Genomic DNA, 19003 nt, shown 5'->3' on the forward strand with positions numbered 1-19003 from the left:
TAGAGAGATCATACAAATGGGAAAAGGACTCACATGTACAAAAATATTTATAGCAGCTCTTTTTGTGGTGGCAAAGAACTGGAAATTGAGAGGATGCCCATCAATTGGGGAATGGCTGAACAAATTGTGGTATATGAATATAAAGGAATACTATTGTGCTATAAGAAATGACTTCAGAAAAATCCGGAAAGACTTGTATGATCTGATGCTGAGTGAAGTGAGCAGAACCAGGAGAACATTGTACACAGTAACAGACATGTTGTGTGATGACTAATATTGATAGACTTAACCCTTTTCAGCAATGCAAGGATCTAAGATATCTCCAAAGACCTCATGATGGAAAATGCTATTCATATCCAAAGAAAGAACTATGGAGTTTGAATGAAGATTGAAGCATACTATTTGCTATTTTTTTTCTTCTGTTGTGTTTTGTTTCCTCTTTCTGGTGGTTCCTCCTGTTGGTTACAACATCACTAATGTGAAAATATGTTTAATAGGAATGTATATGTATAGCCTATATCAGATTGTTCATAGTCTTGGGGAAGGAGGTGGAGAGGGAGGGAGAGGAAAACTTAAAACTCAAAAGCTTATGGAAGTTATTGTTGATAAATCAAAATAAATTAATAAATAAACAAAAAAAATCCCATCTTCTACAGGAAGCCTTTCTCAACCACTCCTAATTCTAGTGCCTTTCCTCTTTTAATTATTTTTCTCTTTATCTTGTGTATAGCTTGTTTGTGCATATTTATTTGTTTGCTGTTTCTCCCATTAGTCTGTGAGCTCTTTGAGGGCAGGCACTATCTTTTGCCTTTTATTTTATCTGCAGGGTTTAGCACATTGCCTGGTACACAGTAGGTGCTTAACAAATGTTTATTGACTGACTAACTGAAGTACACCATTTCCTGGAATACTACAAGGTCTCTTCAGTGAAATCCAAAACAAAATGAAAGATATTGGTCTAATCCAGATGGAGAAAGTAGATGAAACATACATTCCTCAAATTAACCAAGTTGCTTTTTGCATTAGTATATGTATCCTCAATAAGCACTGCAGAGGAACAATGAGTAGAACTAAGGAGTAGGCAGATGTCAGACTGGGTGAATTTGGGAAACTGAGTATTGTTGCCTTGATCTCAGACAATTTCCTATAGGAACCTCTTCATTGTCACTAGTTTCTTGAAAAATATAATAAATCAAAGGAGAATAAAAAGATACATAGTAAGTATAAGTAACATTGAATTAGATATAAATAGTGGCATAAAAGAAATAGATTTGTGGATTTAGAATACAATGTAACACAAAATAAATAGCAGGTTGGGATTTAAAGCTATTTTTCTTTGATTCCAAAGCCAATCATCTTGTCACTTTACAATCTGCATCCAAACATTTCACATGAGAAGCTGTAGGATGGGTGAGGAACAGTGGATGGGCAGCCTCAGTTATAATAATAATAACAAAAATAATAACAATAAACAACTCGATTTTCTATATCACTGTGACTTTCATCACAAGTAGGTAAAGGGAGAATTACTAGAAACTGAAGTTCAGAGGTGTGTCTTGCCTGAGGTCACACAGCTACTAATTACTAAAGGCAGGACTTCACCCTAGGTATGGAAGTACCTTGTCCAGCACTCAGAATCAGAAAATGTGCATCCGTTATGGAGGGATTTTTAGTAAAACATTACATTGGATAAAATTTAAGGAAAACAAAACACGAGCCAAAAATAAAATAGAATGAGGTAGTATGGACCAGTTTCAATCTGTGGAGGTAGAGTGAACATTCACCCTGAGGAAATCACACATCCACCATATTCAGGCACATATAGGGACAGGGGCTGGGGATGGTGAAAATTATGTTGGAAGAAAACTGTTCACGATCAAAGCCTTGGAGGAAGCCAAAGGGAACCCTTAGCTGGGTTGTCTTCAGCTGAGTGGAGGGGACAGAGTGAGAAAGGAGGGGCTAGTGCCCTTTCTCTATAAGTTATGCCTCACTGGGCTAGTCTTTGGGAGCACTCTACTAGTGTCTTCTGTGTTATCGTGACTTTGCTTCCTATAGATTCCCCTTAAGCTTTTGACTTGCTCTTTATGCCTCTCCATGATTGACGACATCTGGTTTTGCGCTTTGGACTATGCTCTGCTTTCTCTTTGCCCTCTTGGACTCTGGCCCTATGATCAGACCTAGGGACCTTATCTCCTCTAGCTTGTTGAACTGAGACTAGCATTTGTTAATTCCCACCCCATTGTGTGCTGCCCCTCCCCTTCCTTCCTGCCCTCCCCCAAATCCTGGGTTAGCGGGGCATGGCACCTGTACATTATTAAAACTTTACTTTCACCAAGAAGAGGGAGAACGTGCTGAATGTGGAGAGCACCAAAGGAAGCGATAAAAACAATTGAAATGGACTATGGACTTCCAGTTTGTGTAATGCTCCCTCCCCCTCTACCTCCTCCCTTTTTGCCCGGGGGTGTGGGGGTAAGAGGGTGAGAGAGAGAGAGAGAGAGAGAGAGAGAGAGAGAGAGAGAGAGAGAGAGAGAGAGAGAGAGAGAGAGAGAGAGAGAGAGAGACAGACAGAGACAAAGACTTGTTTTCCACCGCCGACAGAGGAGGTTTTGCTCTGTCTCTCCCTTTGATGTAGTGGCCAGCTAAGAAAGTTGGTTTTTTGTTTGTTTCCTTCGAGGGAGTAAGAGTAATGAAAATAGATGCCAGATCAGCAAGGGACCTACATATAGAGATGGCATAACTAGGGACCGTGAGGAGAGAATATAGATTGCAGACTAGCACACTGAGATGAGCAAGGGAAGCTGGGATCTCAGACAAGGACTCAACTCTTCACTAAACTCGTCTTCCCAGGGTCCATACAGGAGTCCCCAACCTCTAGCTAAAGAGAGAGACTAAATTCATGGTTTCACTACCAAGTTCTAGAATCTGGAAGAGTTTGGGTCCCAAACTGCTTGGGGAGGAAGTAGAAGGGCACTAATGCTCATTCTGCAATGTGACTGATACTTTTTTTTTACTTTTATATTCATTTCTGTCCCCATTAAATGCTTACTATTTCAGTTTTGTTCTTTGACTGTTAGTGTGGTAAACAACTAAAGACCCAGACCTCAGTAAAATTCAGAATTTCCAAATTTCTGGCCTGAAATGGGCAAATTACCATGGAAAGTTCTCATCACTCAAACCTGTTTGTGCAAGTCCACAGAGGATGGACCAACATGCTACACAGAAGCAGGAGGTGATTCATTCCAAACACAGCAGTCTTTTCAGAATCAACTTTTTGTATTCAGTTGGCTCCTTAGCTGGTTAGACCAAAGATCAAAGTGAACACCAAACTGGAAGGAAAAAATAAATATGAGATGACACCATGGTGCAATTATACCAGCTTAAAATTGATCTCTTGAAACAAACTTTGGAAAATGGATGAAAGTAAAGACCTTGCCTTCATTACCATTCCTTAGAGAAGTTTAATTAATACAAAACAGTTGCCACAACAGAGGCAGAAAGAATTAGAAAACTGCCTCAGAGTCACTTGGAGTCACTCAGTATGTTCAATAAGGATCAGGGCAGTGAAGGACAATCCAGGTTGAAAGTACAAACTCATTTGAAAAAAATATTAGGAGGAAAATGACAGATAATTATGAACAGTATTACTTCAGAAAACAGAAAAGAAATAGAGGGGAAAATGAGTATATAGCAAGTTTGTTATGAGATTCACTTAAACCAGATCATCCTGAGTACATTTGTCATAGGATCTGGACTTCAGAGACTGCCTTGTCCAGTCAGGAGAAAGATAACAACTAGATGTGAATGGAACAGATCTGTCACTATTTTTTTTATTATATTTTTTAAATATAAATTTATTTATTTTTAACTTTCAACATTCCCTCCCACAAGTTTTTGAATTCCAAATTTATACCCCATCTCCCCTCTCCCCCCACCCCAAGATGGCATGCATTCTGAATATCCCTACCCCTAGTCTGTCCTCTCTTCTATCTCTCTCCCCTTCTCTTATCCCCTTCCCCTTCTATTTTCCTGTAGGGCAGGATAGACTTCTGTACCCCATTTCCTGTATTTCTTATTTCCCAGTAGCATGTGAAAACATTTTTTTAAACATATGTTTTTAAAACTTTCGGTTTCAAATTTTCTCTCTTCCTCCCTCCCCATCCACCCTCATTGAAAAGGCAAGCAACTCAATATAAGTTGTTTTTGTCTGTCACTATTTTTTTAAAGATTCTATTTTATACACACACACACACACACACACACACACACACACACACACACACACACAACACTCACACACACACACACACACTCACACAAAGTAATATAGTAGAACTACCATATTTGGACTCTACCACCTCTGTACTCAGAGGGATGCTGGAGCCAGCTTGTATCAGCTCTTAAAGGCCATACCTGATGTTATGTCAGTGAGACTTCCCATTACTCAAATTTTTAAATGAATTTCATACATATGGATATTCTCTTCATCAGTTCAGGTTTCAACACATCCATGCCTGCCTATCCTCTGCTCTTGTCTACACTGTATAAATTTGCTGCAAGAAGTCTACCCAATATGTTAGGGGAGTTCCTTGCTTCCACTGTACTTACTGTTTGTTGAATATTTTAAAAGCTTTTGATTTGGTAGAGAAAAATCCCACCTTTAAGGCTTTCTTTTGACAATGTGTGTCCCATTTAAAGACCAAAATTATTTGATATTCCTTAGAAGATTTCCAAGAAGATTCCAAGAGACTTGGAATTACTTGGAAGTAACAGATATGACCTTCTTCAATGACCTTTTGATGATAAATATGTAATGAGAAATACATAAAGCAGGGAGTTATACTCAAGTCACTGAACATTGTAGAGTCTTCTGGAAGATATCCACTACCACTCAAAAGAGTTTGGTTAACCATCTACACAGGAAAAACCAAGCAGATGAAGAAGGTTTTTTATCCATATTATGACCTGCAGTTAGACGAATAAGCTATAGAGATTATCTATTTATCTACCTATCTATCTTGGGTAGACAATACAAAGTGATGGGTTGGGCCTAAAATTAAACAGGAAGAGGAAAAAAGGCTGGATTGCCTTTGGGAAGTTTTAGAGCCTTTAATTAGCCCTTTCTTCTTTTAGAATCAAAGTCTTATCTTTTTAACTTCAATATTCCACTGGCATTATGTAACTGTGAGTCAATCATTCAACTGATCAATCCACAAACATTTATTAAGCTGATTACAAACCAGTCAAGGTGCTAGGTGCTGGAGATACAAAGATAAAATGGTACAGTTCAAAGAAGAAACAATGTAAGTCATCAGGGAAATGCATGATCAAAAATAATATAAATAGTTTATTGGTTATAGGTGGAGATGATATGTATACATAAACATATACATATAAAATATAAGGTAATCTTTTTGGGAAGGAGGGTGAGTTGTAGCTAGGTATATGAGAAAATGAAGGTGGCATTTGAGCTGGGATTTGAAAGAAGTTAGGTATTCTATGAGGTCAAGGTAAAATGAGAATGCATTCCAGGCAAGGGGGTGGGGTGGGGGAGGGCAGCCAGTGCAAAGGAAGGGAGGTAGAATGTCATGTACAAGGAACAGCCAGGCCATTTGGGCCGGACAGGAGTGCAGGAAGGGAATAATGTAATTATCAAAGTTGAAAGGTTGGTGGGAGCCAGGCTGTGAAGGTCTTTAAATGCCAAAGAGGAGTTTGTATTTTATCTGAGACCCAGAGGTGATAGGAAACCAAAGGAATTTATCAATAAAGGTCTGACCTGTGCTTTAGAAAATTGTATTTGGAGCAATACAGAGAATACATTGAAGTGGAGAGAAACTTGGGGCAGGAAGAGCTGTTAGGAAGTTATCACAATTATCCAGGCAAGAACTGATGAGGTCTTGACCTTGGGTGGTAGCTGTGTGAGCAAAGAGAAGGGAACAGATATGAGATGTTACAGAGACAGAATCAACAAAAAGCATAAAACCCTAATCTCTGAGGAATTTAAAATGAGAATTAGCACAGTGCAGTGGAAAGAACACTGGCTTTGGAGTTAAAGGACCTGGATTCAGATCTCACCTCTCATCATTACTACCTGTGTGGCCTTTATTGAGGCACTTCCATTCTTTAGGCTTTGGTTTCTTCATTTTCAAGGAAGAAAACAAGCACTTATTAGAACACCTACTATGGGTCAGGTACTTTACAAATATTATCTCATTTGATCCTCACAACAACCCTGGGAGATAAATGCTATTATTATCATCCCCTTTTTACAGTTGAGGAAACTGAGGCAAAAAGCAGTTAAGTGACATGCCCAGGGTCACACAGGTAGGAAGCATTAGAGGCCAGATCTGAATTCATATCTTCCTGATACCAGGCCTAGGGCTCTGTCTACTATGCCACATAGCTGTCTCATCTTTAAAGTGAGAAATATAGACTAGATGGCTTTTGAATTCTCCTCTAGCCCTACAGCTATGATTCTATGAGCCTGTAAGTAATACCACTGGGACATGGTACATGTGAGTAGGTTGCAACATAAAACACATAGAAATTTCAAAGAAGAAACAATGTAAGTCATCAGGGAAATGCATGATCAAAAATAATATAAATAGGCTGGTCATGTCATGAAAGTGAGGGAGACCAGTGGACACATGGTGTGATCCATTGATATCCTGGACATTCCAGTCAGCTCAGCACCATGGCATGGAGGAGGGCAATCTGCTCTGTCCTATACCACAGAACAGAAGAGGCCAACCAGTCTTAACTCCAAACTACCAGTCACCATGCTCAACTCAGCAAGCGTATGATGGCCCAACACCACAGATTGAGGTGGTACCTAGACACTGAACTTTCTACTCTTGTCATGATCTGCAGAGTGGATCACATTTTGAATTCTGCTCAGACTCAAATACGATGACTAGTAAATGCCTATCTCTTCTATAACCCTATGGCATTCCACCACAGATTTTCTTTCAAATTGACAACAAATCATTAATGACTCTTCTAATTCTAAATATACCTAATTGCACAATGGTTTCTAGTCCACATCTCTTCATTTTGTCCCCCCCAAAAATAGCAAAAGAGACTTAGCAACAGTATTCCCTAAAACTATCAGTCTGGAAACTTGTAAAAAAAAAAAAGAAATGAAATCAGCCCAGCATTGATGGGGTATAGGCCCTGGAAACCCCCCCTCCCCCAACTTTCTTTGAGTTTTCTTCTTTTCAGACAAGGTCAAGTCTCTGGCTTCCCACTGAAGCAACATTCCAGTAATCCTCTCAATTTGCCTTTCATTGTGGCTATACCCAATCTTCCAATTCTGTTACCTCCCTCCCATTATCTGTTACCTCCCAATCACCCTAGCCACTTTCCACCCTTAATCTATCTAGACTCCTTTCTCCCTTGGCTACTCCTAAGTCCAGGTGCCTGGTCTTACCTACCAGTCACCCCAGACTACTTAGCCACTCCTAGATCACTCCCACAGTCTTTCTGCATATAAGATCTATCTTGGCAGCCATTAAATTGTTCAGATTCTTAAAATCTGGCTAATGCTCAGATTCCTTAAGAGTCTGGCCAATGCTCAGATTCCTTGAGTTTGGCCAATATGGCAGATTGTTAGGATCATTTCCATCCTCTAGTGCTGTTTTAATAAACCTTGTCTTTGGCTGAAAGAAGGTTTGGGTCGAATTAATTCCGGCAGGACCCGCATGTTGCTATTTCCGGGTCCCACCACCCCAAAATCTCAACAGCATGATCTATTTTTCTTAAAAAAAATTAATATCTTCTGTTTTTATATCACCTTCATTTCCAAATATATTCCTGTCCTTCCCCCTACCAAGGAAGCTATCCCTTGTAACACACACACACACACACACACACACACACACACACACAGAATTTAAAAGTAGTTCATCAAAACTAGCCAACACGGTGGTAAAATCTGACAAAGTTCTATACTCATAGTCCCATCCTCTACAAAGATGGGAGGCAGGCAAGTTTTTTCACGTTTTAGGTCATGCTGTCATAATTACATGGTGTTAACTTCTTTCCTTCCTTGCTTCCTTCTTTTCTTTGTTTTCCTGGTTCTGCTTATTTTACTCCTCATCAGTCTATGCTTCTCTGAATTCTGTTTCTCCTTTCTTACCGAAGTCACATTCCTCAGCATTCATGCACCACTAGCTCTTCCCTAGGTGACGGGCGTGTACTTTGTTTTCATTTCTGCGCCCTACAGAAAGTGCTGCTGGGGCTTTCCTGCTGTCTCTGACTTTCTTGGTACATATGCCTAGTAGTGGGATCTCTAGGTTGAAGAGTAGAGACATTTTATTTTTTCTTTTCTTTGCATAATTCCAAATTGCTTTCCAGAATGGCTGGACCAATTTACAGCTCCACCGGGAAATGCTTTTTCACAACAAATCTGTGTGATTTAGAGTAAATGCATTATTATTTTCATTTCATAGAAGGGGACACTGCGGGTGAGCGATTTGGCCAGGATCAAACAGCTACTCAGAGTTGGAGGCAGGATTCGAATTACGCTTTTGGGGGGTTCCTTTCCGCCACCCTGTGAGAAACAAGGGATTTCCCCCCACCACCCCTATTCAAGATTTCACCATCCTGGAGATGTGGAAGGAATATTTTTAACCCCGAGTCAGCGCCCGCCCCTCTGTTGCACAAAACTACAATTCCCTTGGGTCTGTGCGGTGAAGGGCGAGAAAGCGCTCTTACGTGTCAAAGGACAGGAGAAAGGAGTGGAACCGGAAGGCCTGCTGAGATAAGAGCCGAACTCCATTTCCCAGCAGCCTCCGGGCGCGCCATCTCTCTTCCTCTTATCTCCCCCCAACCCGCGCCGATCCGCGCGCGCGCGCGCCGGGGGCACGTAGCGTGGGTGACGCGTAATATGTGGGCCGCTCGGAGCCGCGGTCGCGCCGTGTGTGTGAGTGACTGAGGGAGTGAGGCACTGAGGAAAGAAGGGCGGGAGGGAGGGAGGGGAGACTGCTCGGCGGGGGTCGGGAGTGCTGCGGGAGACCCCGGGAAGGTAAAGCTGGCGGCTGGGGATTGCCGGGGGAGGGGATGGGGCGCGCGCCCGGGGCGGGCGGGAGAGGGAGGCGGGGAGCGCGCGCGGGGCGGCGGCGGCGGTGGCGGCAGCGGGGGGGGAGGGGCGACACCTGCACTGCCGGAGGGGAACCGGTGCCGGGGGCTCGGTGTCACTTTGGGACTGGCCTTCCCTCCCCCCTCGTGGGGGCGGGGTCTCGGCACTCCCTCTCCCCCTCCCTCAGATCAACCTCCTTCCCCTCCCGAGATCTGGCCCCCTCAAAAAAAAACTTCTTGGGGAGTAACCTCTCCTTCTCTCGGGGAGTAAACCTTCTCTTTCCATCTCCTAGTTACTCCTCCCCTCACCCCTTTTCCTCTCCTCTCCTTCCTCTTTCCCACCTCCTTCTTCCCCCTGTCTTCCCATCCTCCCTCTTCTTCCTCCTCCCCTCCCCCCCCGCCCCATCTTCCCTTCCCCTTATGGGGTGGAGTGGAGGGGCATTGTTTCTTCCCCCTTCTCCCTCGAAATCCGCTCTAGTGTGTACATGATGTGGGTTGGGGGTTCCATTTTCTCCCCTCTCCTAGTTATACCCTCCTCCCACTCGGCTTCCTATCACCTAGGTTGGGACCGATTGTCTCTTCCCACGTTTTCCCCTCCCCTCCCCTCCATGACCCTGTCCCGCCTCACTCCTGGACTAGGATTGGGGGAGGAGACGGGGGCGGAGACGAGGGCGGAGCTTTCCAGTTACTTTTCTTCTCCTCCTCCCGGTGGGTTGGGAGTGTCTGAGAGGTGAGATGTGTAATGTGTAGACTTCGGTAAACTGATGCGGAATTGAAACAAACAAAACCCCAAACTAAATACTCCTCGGGTCTCAGCAGATTTCTAGAGTTTCACCCCTTTATACAAAAAAGCGATCTCCAGCAGTTTTCTTACTCAAGGCAATTTTTCTTTCCCCATCGTACTTTGAGAGGTCTTGAGTTTAAAATTTGTTGATAAAGTGGTTGTAAATTTTTTTGTGGGGCGTGATAGCTGTATTTTCTCAAATTTGATTCTGTATCACTTTGTTTGCATCTCATTTTGTCAGGTGGTTTGAATTTTCAGTGAGGCATTATTAATGAACAAAAGAATTTACATTAGTAATAGTTTCCTTTGTTTTAATCTTTATTATATGAAAGTTGAGGCATTTATTAGCTGTCAGCCTGTAATTTTGTTCTTTTCTAGTGTATTGGATTTTAAAGTATTTTATTCCATGTTTATTTAGAAAGGAAGTTAGATTGAGTATTTTTCTTTGTGTTTGTGCTGTCAAGAACTGGACGTGATGTTTGGAAATGAAATGCCTTCACTCCTCATTTTAGTTTGGTAATGGGATTTTTGAATGCTAAAGGTAAGGGAGGCAAAGAGTTTTTTATTTTAGCAAGGGTATGAAAAAAATAATGTTCTCAGTTTTGAGGTAGTTACTGGGTACAGTAACTTTTTCTTCCATGTATTCCACAGTTATTAAATTAGAAATACTTTTATGGCAGGTATAGTCATATTAGTGTCAGTTGTTTTAAATTTATAACTAATTTTCATGAGTTCATAGGCTTTATGAAGTGAATGGAATATGATGGATTTTTAAAGTTGGAGATTTATTTTGTGGGTTTTAGGTGATCTCATGCTTTCAGTGATTCTTGGACCCTACTTCAGCCTAAGTAAAATCGCTTGTAAAATAAAGACCAATTGTAAATATATAATATTTTACTTATTCTTTAATCACCATTAGTTGGATTTTATGTAAGACAAAACAACTACACAAATGTACTAGAATGGTTATTTTTATAGATGGTGGTTTCATCCTTCTTCAGGGCATGTTAATAACATTTTACTAAACACTTGCTCCTTGGTAAGTGAGGTTTAGGGGATAACATGTAAGTTAATATATATGTTGAAGAGGTTCAGGCTGAGTATTTAAAAAAAAAAAAAAGAACTATCCAAGGCAGCTAGGTGGCGCAGTGGGATAGAGCATACTGGGCTTGGAGTTAGAAAGAACTCAGTTCAAATCTAATCTCAGACCCTTACTATCTGTGTGACCCTGGGCAAGTCACTTAACATGTTTTTGCCTTAGTTTCCTCATCTGTAAAATGAACCTGAGAAGGAAATGGCAAATCACTCCAGCATCTTTGCCAAGAAAACCCCAAATGTGGTCTGAAGAGTTTGTTCATGACTAACAACAACAAAGAACTATCAATCCCACAATTTCTGTCAGGCCAAAGCATCAGGAGAAACCTTACCTTTTGTTGAATTAAACCATGATACAGTGTATAAGTGAGGCTTAACTAAAGAGAAGAATCTTGACAGGGAGTCGTTTCTGACCATGGTTTAACCATTGAGTTGTGCTGGGACAATCGTTCTGGAATAGCCATTTAATTTTTTGTGATTCTATTTTTTCATCTGTAAAATAGGTAGAACGGTTGCTGCCACTCTCCCAGTGATTATCGCAAGGGTAGTTGTGAGGATAAATTAGGTCATGCTTTGGGCTTCTTAGAGCAAGGCACAACTAGAATTATGAGGTAGTATCCTCATCTTGGGATTCCAGATTTAGAGGTGGAAGGGATCTAGTCCATCTTCATTTTACTGTTGAGGAAACTGGGACCTGCCCAAGATCACACAGGTAGTATATCCTAGGATTAGGACTTAAACTCTGGTCTCTTCACTCCAAATCCACCATTCTTCTCCTCTACTAGATTGCTTTATGTTGTCATGTTTAATAATACAACAGTGGTCAGTTTACCCAGAAGATAATTAATAGTAATAGCTAGCATTTATATAAAGCTTTGAGGTTTGCAAGGCATTTGAAAATTTTAACTCATTTTATCCTCATAGCCACACTGGGTGTAATTGTTATCTCCATTTTACTGAAGAGTAAACTGAGGCAGATAGGTAAAGTTAGACCCTTGCCCAGGAATATACAGCTGGTAAGTGTTTGAGGCCAGTCAACTTCAGACCTTCTTGACTCCAGGTCCAATGTGTTCTTTCTACCTTCTAGCTCTATGGCATCCTTTATTGTCCAGTTTTGTTTCCTTCAGTTTTACATATCAATGCTCAGTTTCATTTTTGGAGTCTTAAGTTCATGTTCAGCTTTTTTTTTTGGAAAAGCATTTAAAGATGTGCTAACACACAGTGTCATCGTGGAATAAATGGTGTATGATTAGAAATGTCAGGAAGTTTGTTAACTTGAGGAAATTAGTTAATGAAATTTATATACCTATTTTTGGCAGATATGGTTTGCTTCTTGGGAATGGTTGCTTAATATGTCTATGGTGTGAAATGTGAGCGTATCAGAGTATAGGAGGATTTAATTCAATCTTTGTATATTAGTTGTTAGTCATGTTGTATTTTGAACTTTTTTTTTAAAGGCAAAATCAAAGACATCTGTTTGAAAGAGCTTTGATAAATCCAGGTTTTCAGCCAAGTGCTTGTTGGTCAGTATAAAATCTTCATGTAGATGTTTGGAACATATGACTTAAATATATTTGTTATATAGATCTGTTTCTAGGTGATATGTTAGAACTCCCTTGTAAATAACAGAAGTTTATCAGGCAAGACATGTTTTTAGTAACATATTTTCTCTTACCAGGGGATTTACCAGGAGTGGAATTAGTTACATATGAGCATTGTTTTCTAGTCTGCTATCAAAATTTCACCCACTAAGTGGTTATTTCCAAAGTTAAACTTATTGTTGAATATAGATTAATTGAAAGTTCTAACATGATTGCTTGCAAGAATTTCTAGAATGCTTTCAGGGATTTACACGTATGAGTCCTTTCATAGAATTGGTATTTTCTAGAAAATTTATATTGACTGGATAGCTAACCGTATGTGATGGCTATTTAAAACCATGAAGGGAAGCATCTTATGAGATTAATTTTACCATTTACATACTTTACTATTTTGCCTATACTCTGCTTCCATCTTGGCATTGAATCATGTTGAAAGTGATGAAAATAGTTGGAAGAGGAGGAAGTGTTTTGGTATTGTTGTTTAAAAATGGATTGAATATGCTTTTTTTTTTAAAACCAAATATAGTTTAGGGTGGATGAGTACATATGTTTGTGGGATCATATGCATGCTGGTAGATTTTTAGAAGATTAGCTGCTGTGCTCCATGATTAGTTTTCTATGCCTTTTGATGCAGGAATGATTGCTCTTGCTCAGAAAAGCTAGGATCCTTGGCATGATTCCATTCAACGGGTATTTATTAAATACCTACAGTGTGCAAGGTAAGTAATATGCTGGGCGTTGGGGAGACAAAGATGAAAAGAAAACAACCTCATGTCATGGAACTTACATTGTACTAGGGAATATTGTAGTTAAACAGATACAATATAATTTCAGGAGGGAGAGAACACTTACATCTAGGGGGATCAGGAAAGGCTTACCTATAGGAATGGAAGCTGAACTGAACTTTGAAGGAAGCTAGGAATTTTTAGAAGGAAGAGGTGGGAAAGGAATGCATTCCAGGTATGGAATGGAGACAGTCTGGGTAAAGGAAGTCGCAGAGGAAATGAAATGCCAAGTTTGTCATCTGCCAAGTGAGTCTGGAGCACAGAGGTCATGTTTTGAAACTTCAGTAGTTATTAAGGAATAGAAGTTGTTTTGGGTGTGTCTTGATGCTCTGCTGATCAATTGCGTGATGCTTTTCTAATGTTGTAGCTTCCTTTCCAGCAGGCTGGATGTTATAGTTAATAGGAACAACACTGATAAAAGGTGCCTCTTCAGTTGGCAGATGTCTCATAATACTGGCATTGGCATCTTTTTGGATTATTCAGTCTCTCTTCCTTATCTCACTACCAGATATAATTTACAAGATGTAAAGAGTGAAATAAGCCTGGTATATAGACTCTGAAGAAAAGAAAGAGGTTTGTGAGAAAATAATTGAGTACTTATCAACAAGGAAGACTGTTTTTATGTTTAAAACCTTCTGGAATTTAAATTTAGCCACTCTTCAGATGTAGTCACCTGTTTAAAAATTTTTGGTTTTAAAATTATTTTCCAGTGAAAAGAGTTAAATGTATGATAGAAATTCTGCAGAAGGAATGCCCCTATATATAATTCCAAAGTTTTAAAAAAGTATAGTATAGCACAGTATGGTGTTTGGAATATTGCTGGTTTAATTGAAAATTGTTTCTCTGGCAAGTAGTAATTCTACACCAGTCTCTGGTAAGGTTTGTACAAATAATGTCAAGAGGCAGCCTGGTTTTTCGTTTTAACTTGCTTCTTTGACCACAGCTCACCTTGTCGTTCAATTATATTTTCTCTGGACCGTGCATAGCCAAATGTTTGACAAGAAACCAGATGGCTAAAAAAAAAATCAATGCTATTCTTCTTTTTATTTATCCTGTCATTTTATAGCCATCCCTCTCTTTCTTCTCTCCCTGGGAAGAAAATAAGACTCTTAAGACTTTCAAGATTTAAGTATGTCATATTTTCCCCTTGCTTTTCTGAACACCTTATCTTGTTTTCTGACTCCTTCTAAGGGCTTATCTTAATTGGAAGATTTTCTCTTCCGAACGAATGGAAAGTGTTTGGAAGTTACTTCATAGTTTTGTGCTTCTTTTGTCTTTTCTTTCTTATTCTGAATTATTTTCTCCAGAAGATCTTCCAACTTGAGAGAGATTTTGGTGGATTGTCTGTTTTCACGTTTTCATTTTGTCAAAACTTTTTTCTCTCTGTTTAGTCTATTTATGCTTTTTCCTGGTAATTTCAGCGACTTATCATTGCTACTTAACTGATAGCTGTATTGGCTGTATCTGCAGCCATGTCTTGACTATCAGATTATACTGTACTTGATTATACTGTCTTTAAAACTTTTACTTGTGTCTAATATTCTTAAATATTTTTTGAGGTATGTGTGTGTATGTGTATGTGTATGTTGAGAATACTTTCTAACCAGAGACTATTAAAATGAAGTATTTCTCCTAAATGGTCTTGAAGACCATCTTCCAGCTGTGACACTAGCTGTTTGATCTTAGGTTGATCTCTAAGTTTAATTTTCCTTCTCTGCAAAACGAATGAAAGAGTAAAGTATTTATTATTTGCTTATTATATGCAGAACACTGGGGACACAAATAGAAAATTAAGACTGTTTCTGTTCTTAGGGATAATACTTGCATCATCTACCTTATAGGATTGTGATGAGGATTAAATAAGACGTGCAAGCAAAGCAGTTATTAATCTTTGATTTAAAACTACTTTTGGGACTTTTTTTTAGCTCTCTAATTAGAAACTTTATCACTTTTTGTAGGTTTTCCAAATATCTTGCTCCTTAGGATTTCATGAATGATTCCCTCTCTGTGGTTGCCTCTGTTACTTGGACTCTTACTCAGGCTGAAAACAGTCTTTCAGTTGTGAAATTGGCTCAAACCCTTCTTCACTGCTTCATCAATAACTGTTCTGTATGGGAACATTATAATATGATAGTTGCTTTCTGCATGCCATTGTTATAAGTCCAGTAATCTTGTCTGCATTTATTTTTTATTGTATTTTTTATTAGTTTCTGTTTTCTCATTCCATTATTTGCTAGACCAGTTCTAAGTCTGGTAGTGATGTTAATATTTTGTTTCCACTGCAGTACTGCAAACTGACCTTAGTGATGAGTTGTCTGCACCAGATTGAACCTAAAAAAAATTCTAGCTCTGAATAAGAAATAATTTTGTTATGCTCTTAGCTGTTAATTGTTCATTTTGTGAAAGATTACCTTTTAAGGAGTGAGTTCAATGAATATAGCTAATTTTTTCTTGTTCCCTATAAAAATGTTAAAGAAAATTTTATGGTGAATATTAGTCTATTTTATTTTAGCTATGTTACTTTCTGAGTGAAAAGTAAATAAAGCTTCATTTCTTCCAAAAAACTCAAGTATTTAACATATGCAGTCATTAATCTTTGTAGTATGCAGATTAAATAGTTGCACAGCTATTCTGCAGATAATCTTGTATCTATGCACCAGTTCTTTTAAGTGGTTTATTTGTGACTTCAAAGATACATATTGTTTGAGTTAAGACTAGAATCTGAACTCTTGACTTCCAGTATAGTCTTCTTTTCATTAGATTATGCTTTTTTTTCCTAATAGCGTGATAGGTTCAAGAAACTGAAAAGATTTTTTTGACATATGAATACATATGTAAATGAAAGGATAGAAATCACCTCATTTTATGGTTAGAGAATCTGTACATAATTGCTCTGATTGATTGAGTTCTCAGTTTGCTGGGTTCAGGCCAGATGTGTGATTTGTTTAAGCTTAAGTAGGGAGTTAGCTAGCAGTCAGAAATAGAACCCAGGTTTTCTCATGCTAGGTGTTGTTCAGTAGTGTATGACACTTGGTGACCCTTGTGGATCACATTGTCGATGGGGTTTTCTTGGCAATGATAGTGAAGTGGTTTGCCATTTCTTTCTCCATTGGATTAAGGCAAAAAGAGGTTAAATGACTTGCCCTGGGATGTCACAGCCAGTAAGCGTCAGAGGCCAGAATTGAACCTAGGTCTTGTTGACTCCAGGCCTGGTGCTCTATCCACCTAGCAGAATTGTAAACACGTTAGGCAATATTTATTTAGATTCTTCTCTGTCATTAACTTCAGTCAAGAAGTAGTGAAATATAGGTAAGTATGTGAATAAAATTACCCTGATGGTATCTTATTTTTTGGGAAAAGCTAGCTCACCTGGTATATGAAGTTGCATTTGATTACTTATTTGTATTCCACTCTTATAAAACCAGTCAAAGTATTTTGGGGGATCAGTGGTGTAATTATCTTTTATTTTCTTCCTCTCAAATCCACTATTGTGTTCAGCATCCATTTCCCTTTACTCACCCCCATCATGAACATCCTTGGAAGATAATGAAAAATAGATAATTATTATAGAACATCCACTTATTTTGTTTGTTATATAAAGCACCTGTACTTCAGTTTGCTTTGTGTAGTAGGTTCTCAAGCATTTTTGAAGGCAAGGCGAAAACAAAAATAGCAACAGAACTTCCTATGTAACCTGCTAGTACTCTCTTGCGCCAGACCTAGACCTTTTTCACCCTTTGATACTTTAGCTCAAAGGTTGATGTTATCCAAATAGAGACTTTTTGGGGGGGGGTTGGGCAATGGGGGTTAAATGACTTGCTCAGGGTCACACAGTTAGTAAGTGTTATGGGTCTGAGGCTGCATTTGAACTCAGTTCCTCTTGAATCCAGGGCCGGTGCTCCACCCACTGTGCCACCTAGCTGTCCCCAATAGATACTTTTCTGGAGTAACTTTTTCCCTCATCTATGTTCTCTGTTTTGGGGAAGGACTGAAACTCTGATCAACCATTCACCTTTACCTCTACTTTTGGAATCCGGCTAGTTTTGTGTCAGGCTTTTTTATTTTACTTTCCTAGGTCCATGATGATAACTGAGCCATCAGTGTGAAGAGAAATAGGGAGGGAGAAAGAACAAAGATCTTGCTAGAGGTTTGCTTTTCTGTGGTCTCAGATGTGTAAGGCAAGGGGATTCAGAGGGTTCTTAGATATTAACTGATCTTAACAGTAGCTGCAACGCATCAGTTGTACCTTTTTGTTGAAAATCAGTAGATATTGGGTCAGCTAGGTGGTGAAGTGGATAGAGCACCAGCCCTGAAGTCAGGAGGACCTAAGTTCAAATTCAGTCTCAGACCGAACATATGACACTTACTAGCTGTGTGACCCTGGGCAAGTCACTTAACCCAATTGCCCAATAAATATACAAACAAACAAACAAATAAACAAGCAAATAAATAAAGAATAAAGTCAATAGATGTATTTCTTATCTGTAATAATATTTTTCTCAAAAGCCTCATATAATCAAAACTTTGGACTGCTTTTTGCATTTAAAAAAATCATAAAATATTAGAACTGGTAGGAAATTTAGTGATCAACTAGTCTAATCCTCTTATTTCAGGGTAAGAAAACTGAGATTCAGAGAGATGAAATATTTCTCAAGTTATAAAACCAATTAATGGCAGAACAGGGGTCTCCAATCTAGTACTTTTTCCACTATACCATTATATAATTTAGTTATCTAAATTGGCCAGAGTATTGGTTAGATAGTGGGAATTCTAACAAACACTATCTCTGCTCCTTCGTCAGTTAGTTTGGAGAAATGTTGACATACCTTTTTTGGTCTATGCTCATTTATTATATTCCTGCTTCCATAGGCCAAGTCATGACTTCAGGATCAGTGCACGTGGACTCAAAAGCTGAGCTCACTACTTTATTAGAGCAGTGGGGAGAAGGAACATGGCAGCGGGCAAGATATGGTCCCTATCCTCACCAGGTAAGCCCATTTGGTGTTCATCTTTACTAATCTGAAGACTCAAAAGTTTTGGTATTAAGAATTGAAATATATTTTAAGTTGGAGAAGTTCTAATAGTGTCACATGCTAATTATATAGATAGCCGTTGGTTTATTTATTTATTTATTTATGTTTTACATTTTCATTTAAATGATTTCAAGGCATCCTTTGTAGAGAGATTGAAAAGTAGAGGTCAAGCCAGAGAAACTTGTCAGCTGAATGTTCCAAGAATGGACTCACTGAAGCTCAGGGAAATATAATAAGGCTGTTCTCAGTGGCAAAGCAATAAAGGGGAGACTCATTGTTTAAACACTGAAGAAACAATATGTAAGGGATAAAGAGGAAAGTAATCCTAAATAATAGTTTAGTAATGAATGTGGTGGGAAGAATTGCCTCCCTCCTGTGCTTTATCCTTTACAAAGTATTTTCCTTTCAACTTCCCTATGATATACATATGTTGCAAAGGAGAATGGAATTGGTGTAGATTATTTCAGAGGTAGCAAAAAGGAATGATATATAGCTCCTTTAATTTTTTTTAAAAATTAATTAATTTTGAATTATCAACAATCTCTTCCATAAGCTTCTGAGCTTAAAATTTTTCTCCCTCTCCTTCCCCACCTCCCTCCCCAAGGCGGCATGCAATCTCATCTAGGCTAT

General features: G+C 39.1%; 1 protein-coding gene across 1 annotated transcript in view; it reads left to right on the top strand.

The window, feature by feature from the left end:
• DCAF1 (DDB1 and CUL4 associated factor 1) overlaps positions 1 to 19003 on the top strand; it is a 117770-nt gene that overhangs the window by 23897 nt on the left and 74870 nt on the right. The window contains 2 exon segments of the mRNA XM_078152345.1: positions 18210 to 18280; positions 18282 to 18328. Coding sequence (XP_078008471.1) covers positions 18218 to 18280; positions 18282 to 18328 — 110 coding nt within the window. The 5' untranslated portion in view covers positions 18210 to 18217.

Source organism: Phascolarctos cinereus, unplaced genomic scaffold (assembly GCF_003287225.1).
Source record: "Phascolarctos cinereus isolate Bilbo 61053 unplaced genomic scaffold, phaCin_HiC Scaffold_4;HRSCAF=312, whole genome shotgun sequence".
Classification (NCBI taxonomy): Eukaryota; Metazoa; Chordata; class Mammalia; order Diprotodontia; family Phascolarctidae; genus Phascolarctos; species Phascolarctos cinereus.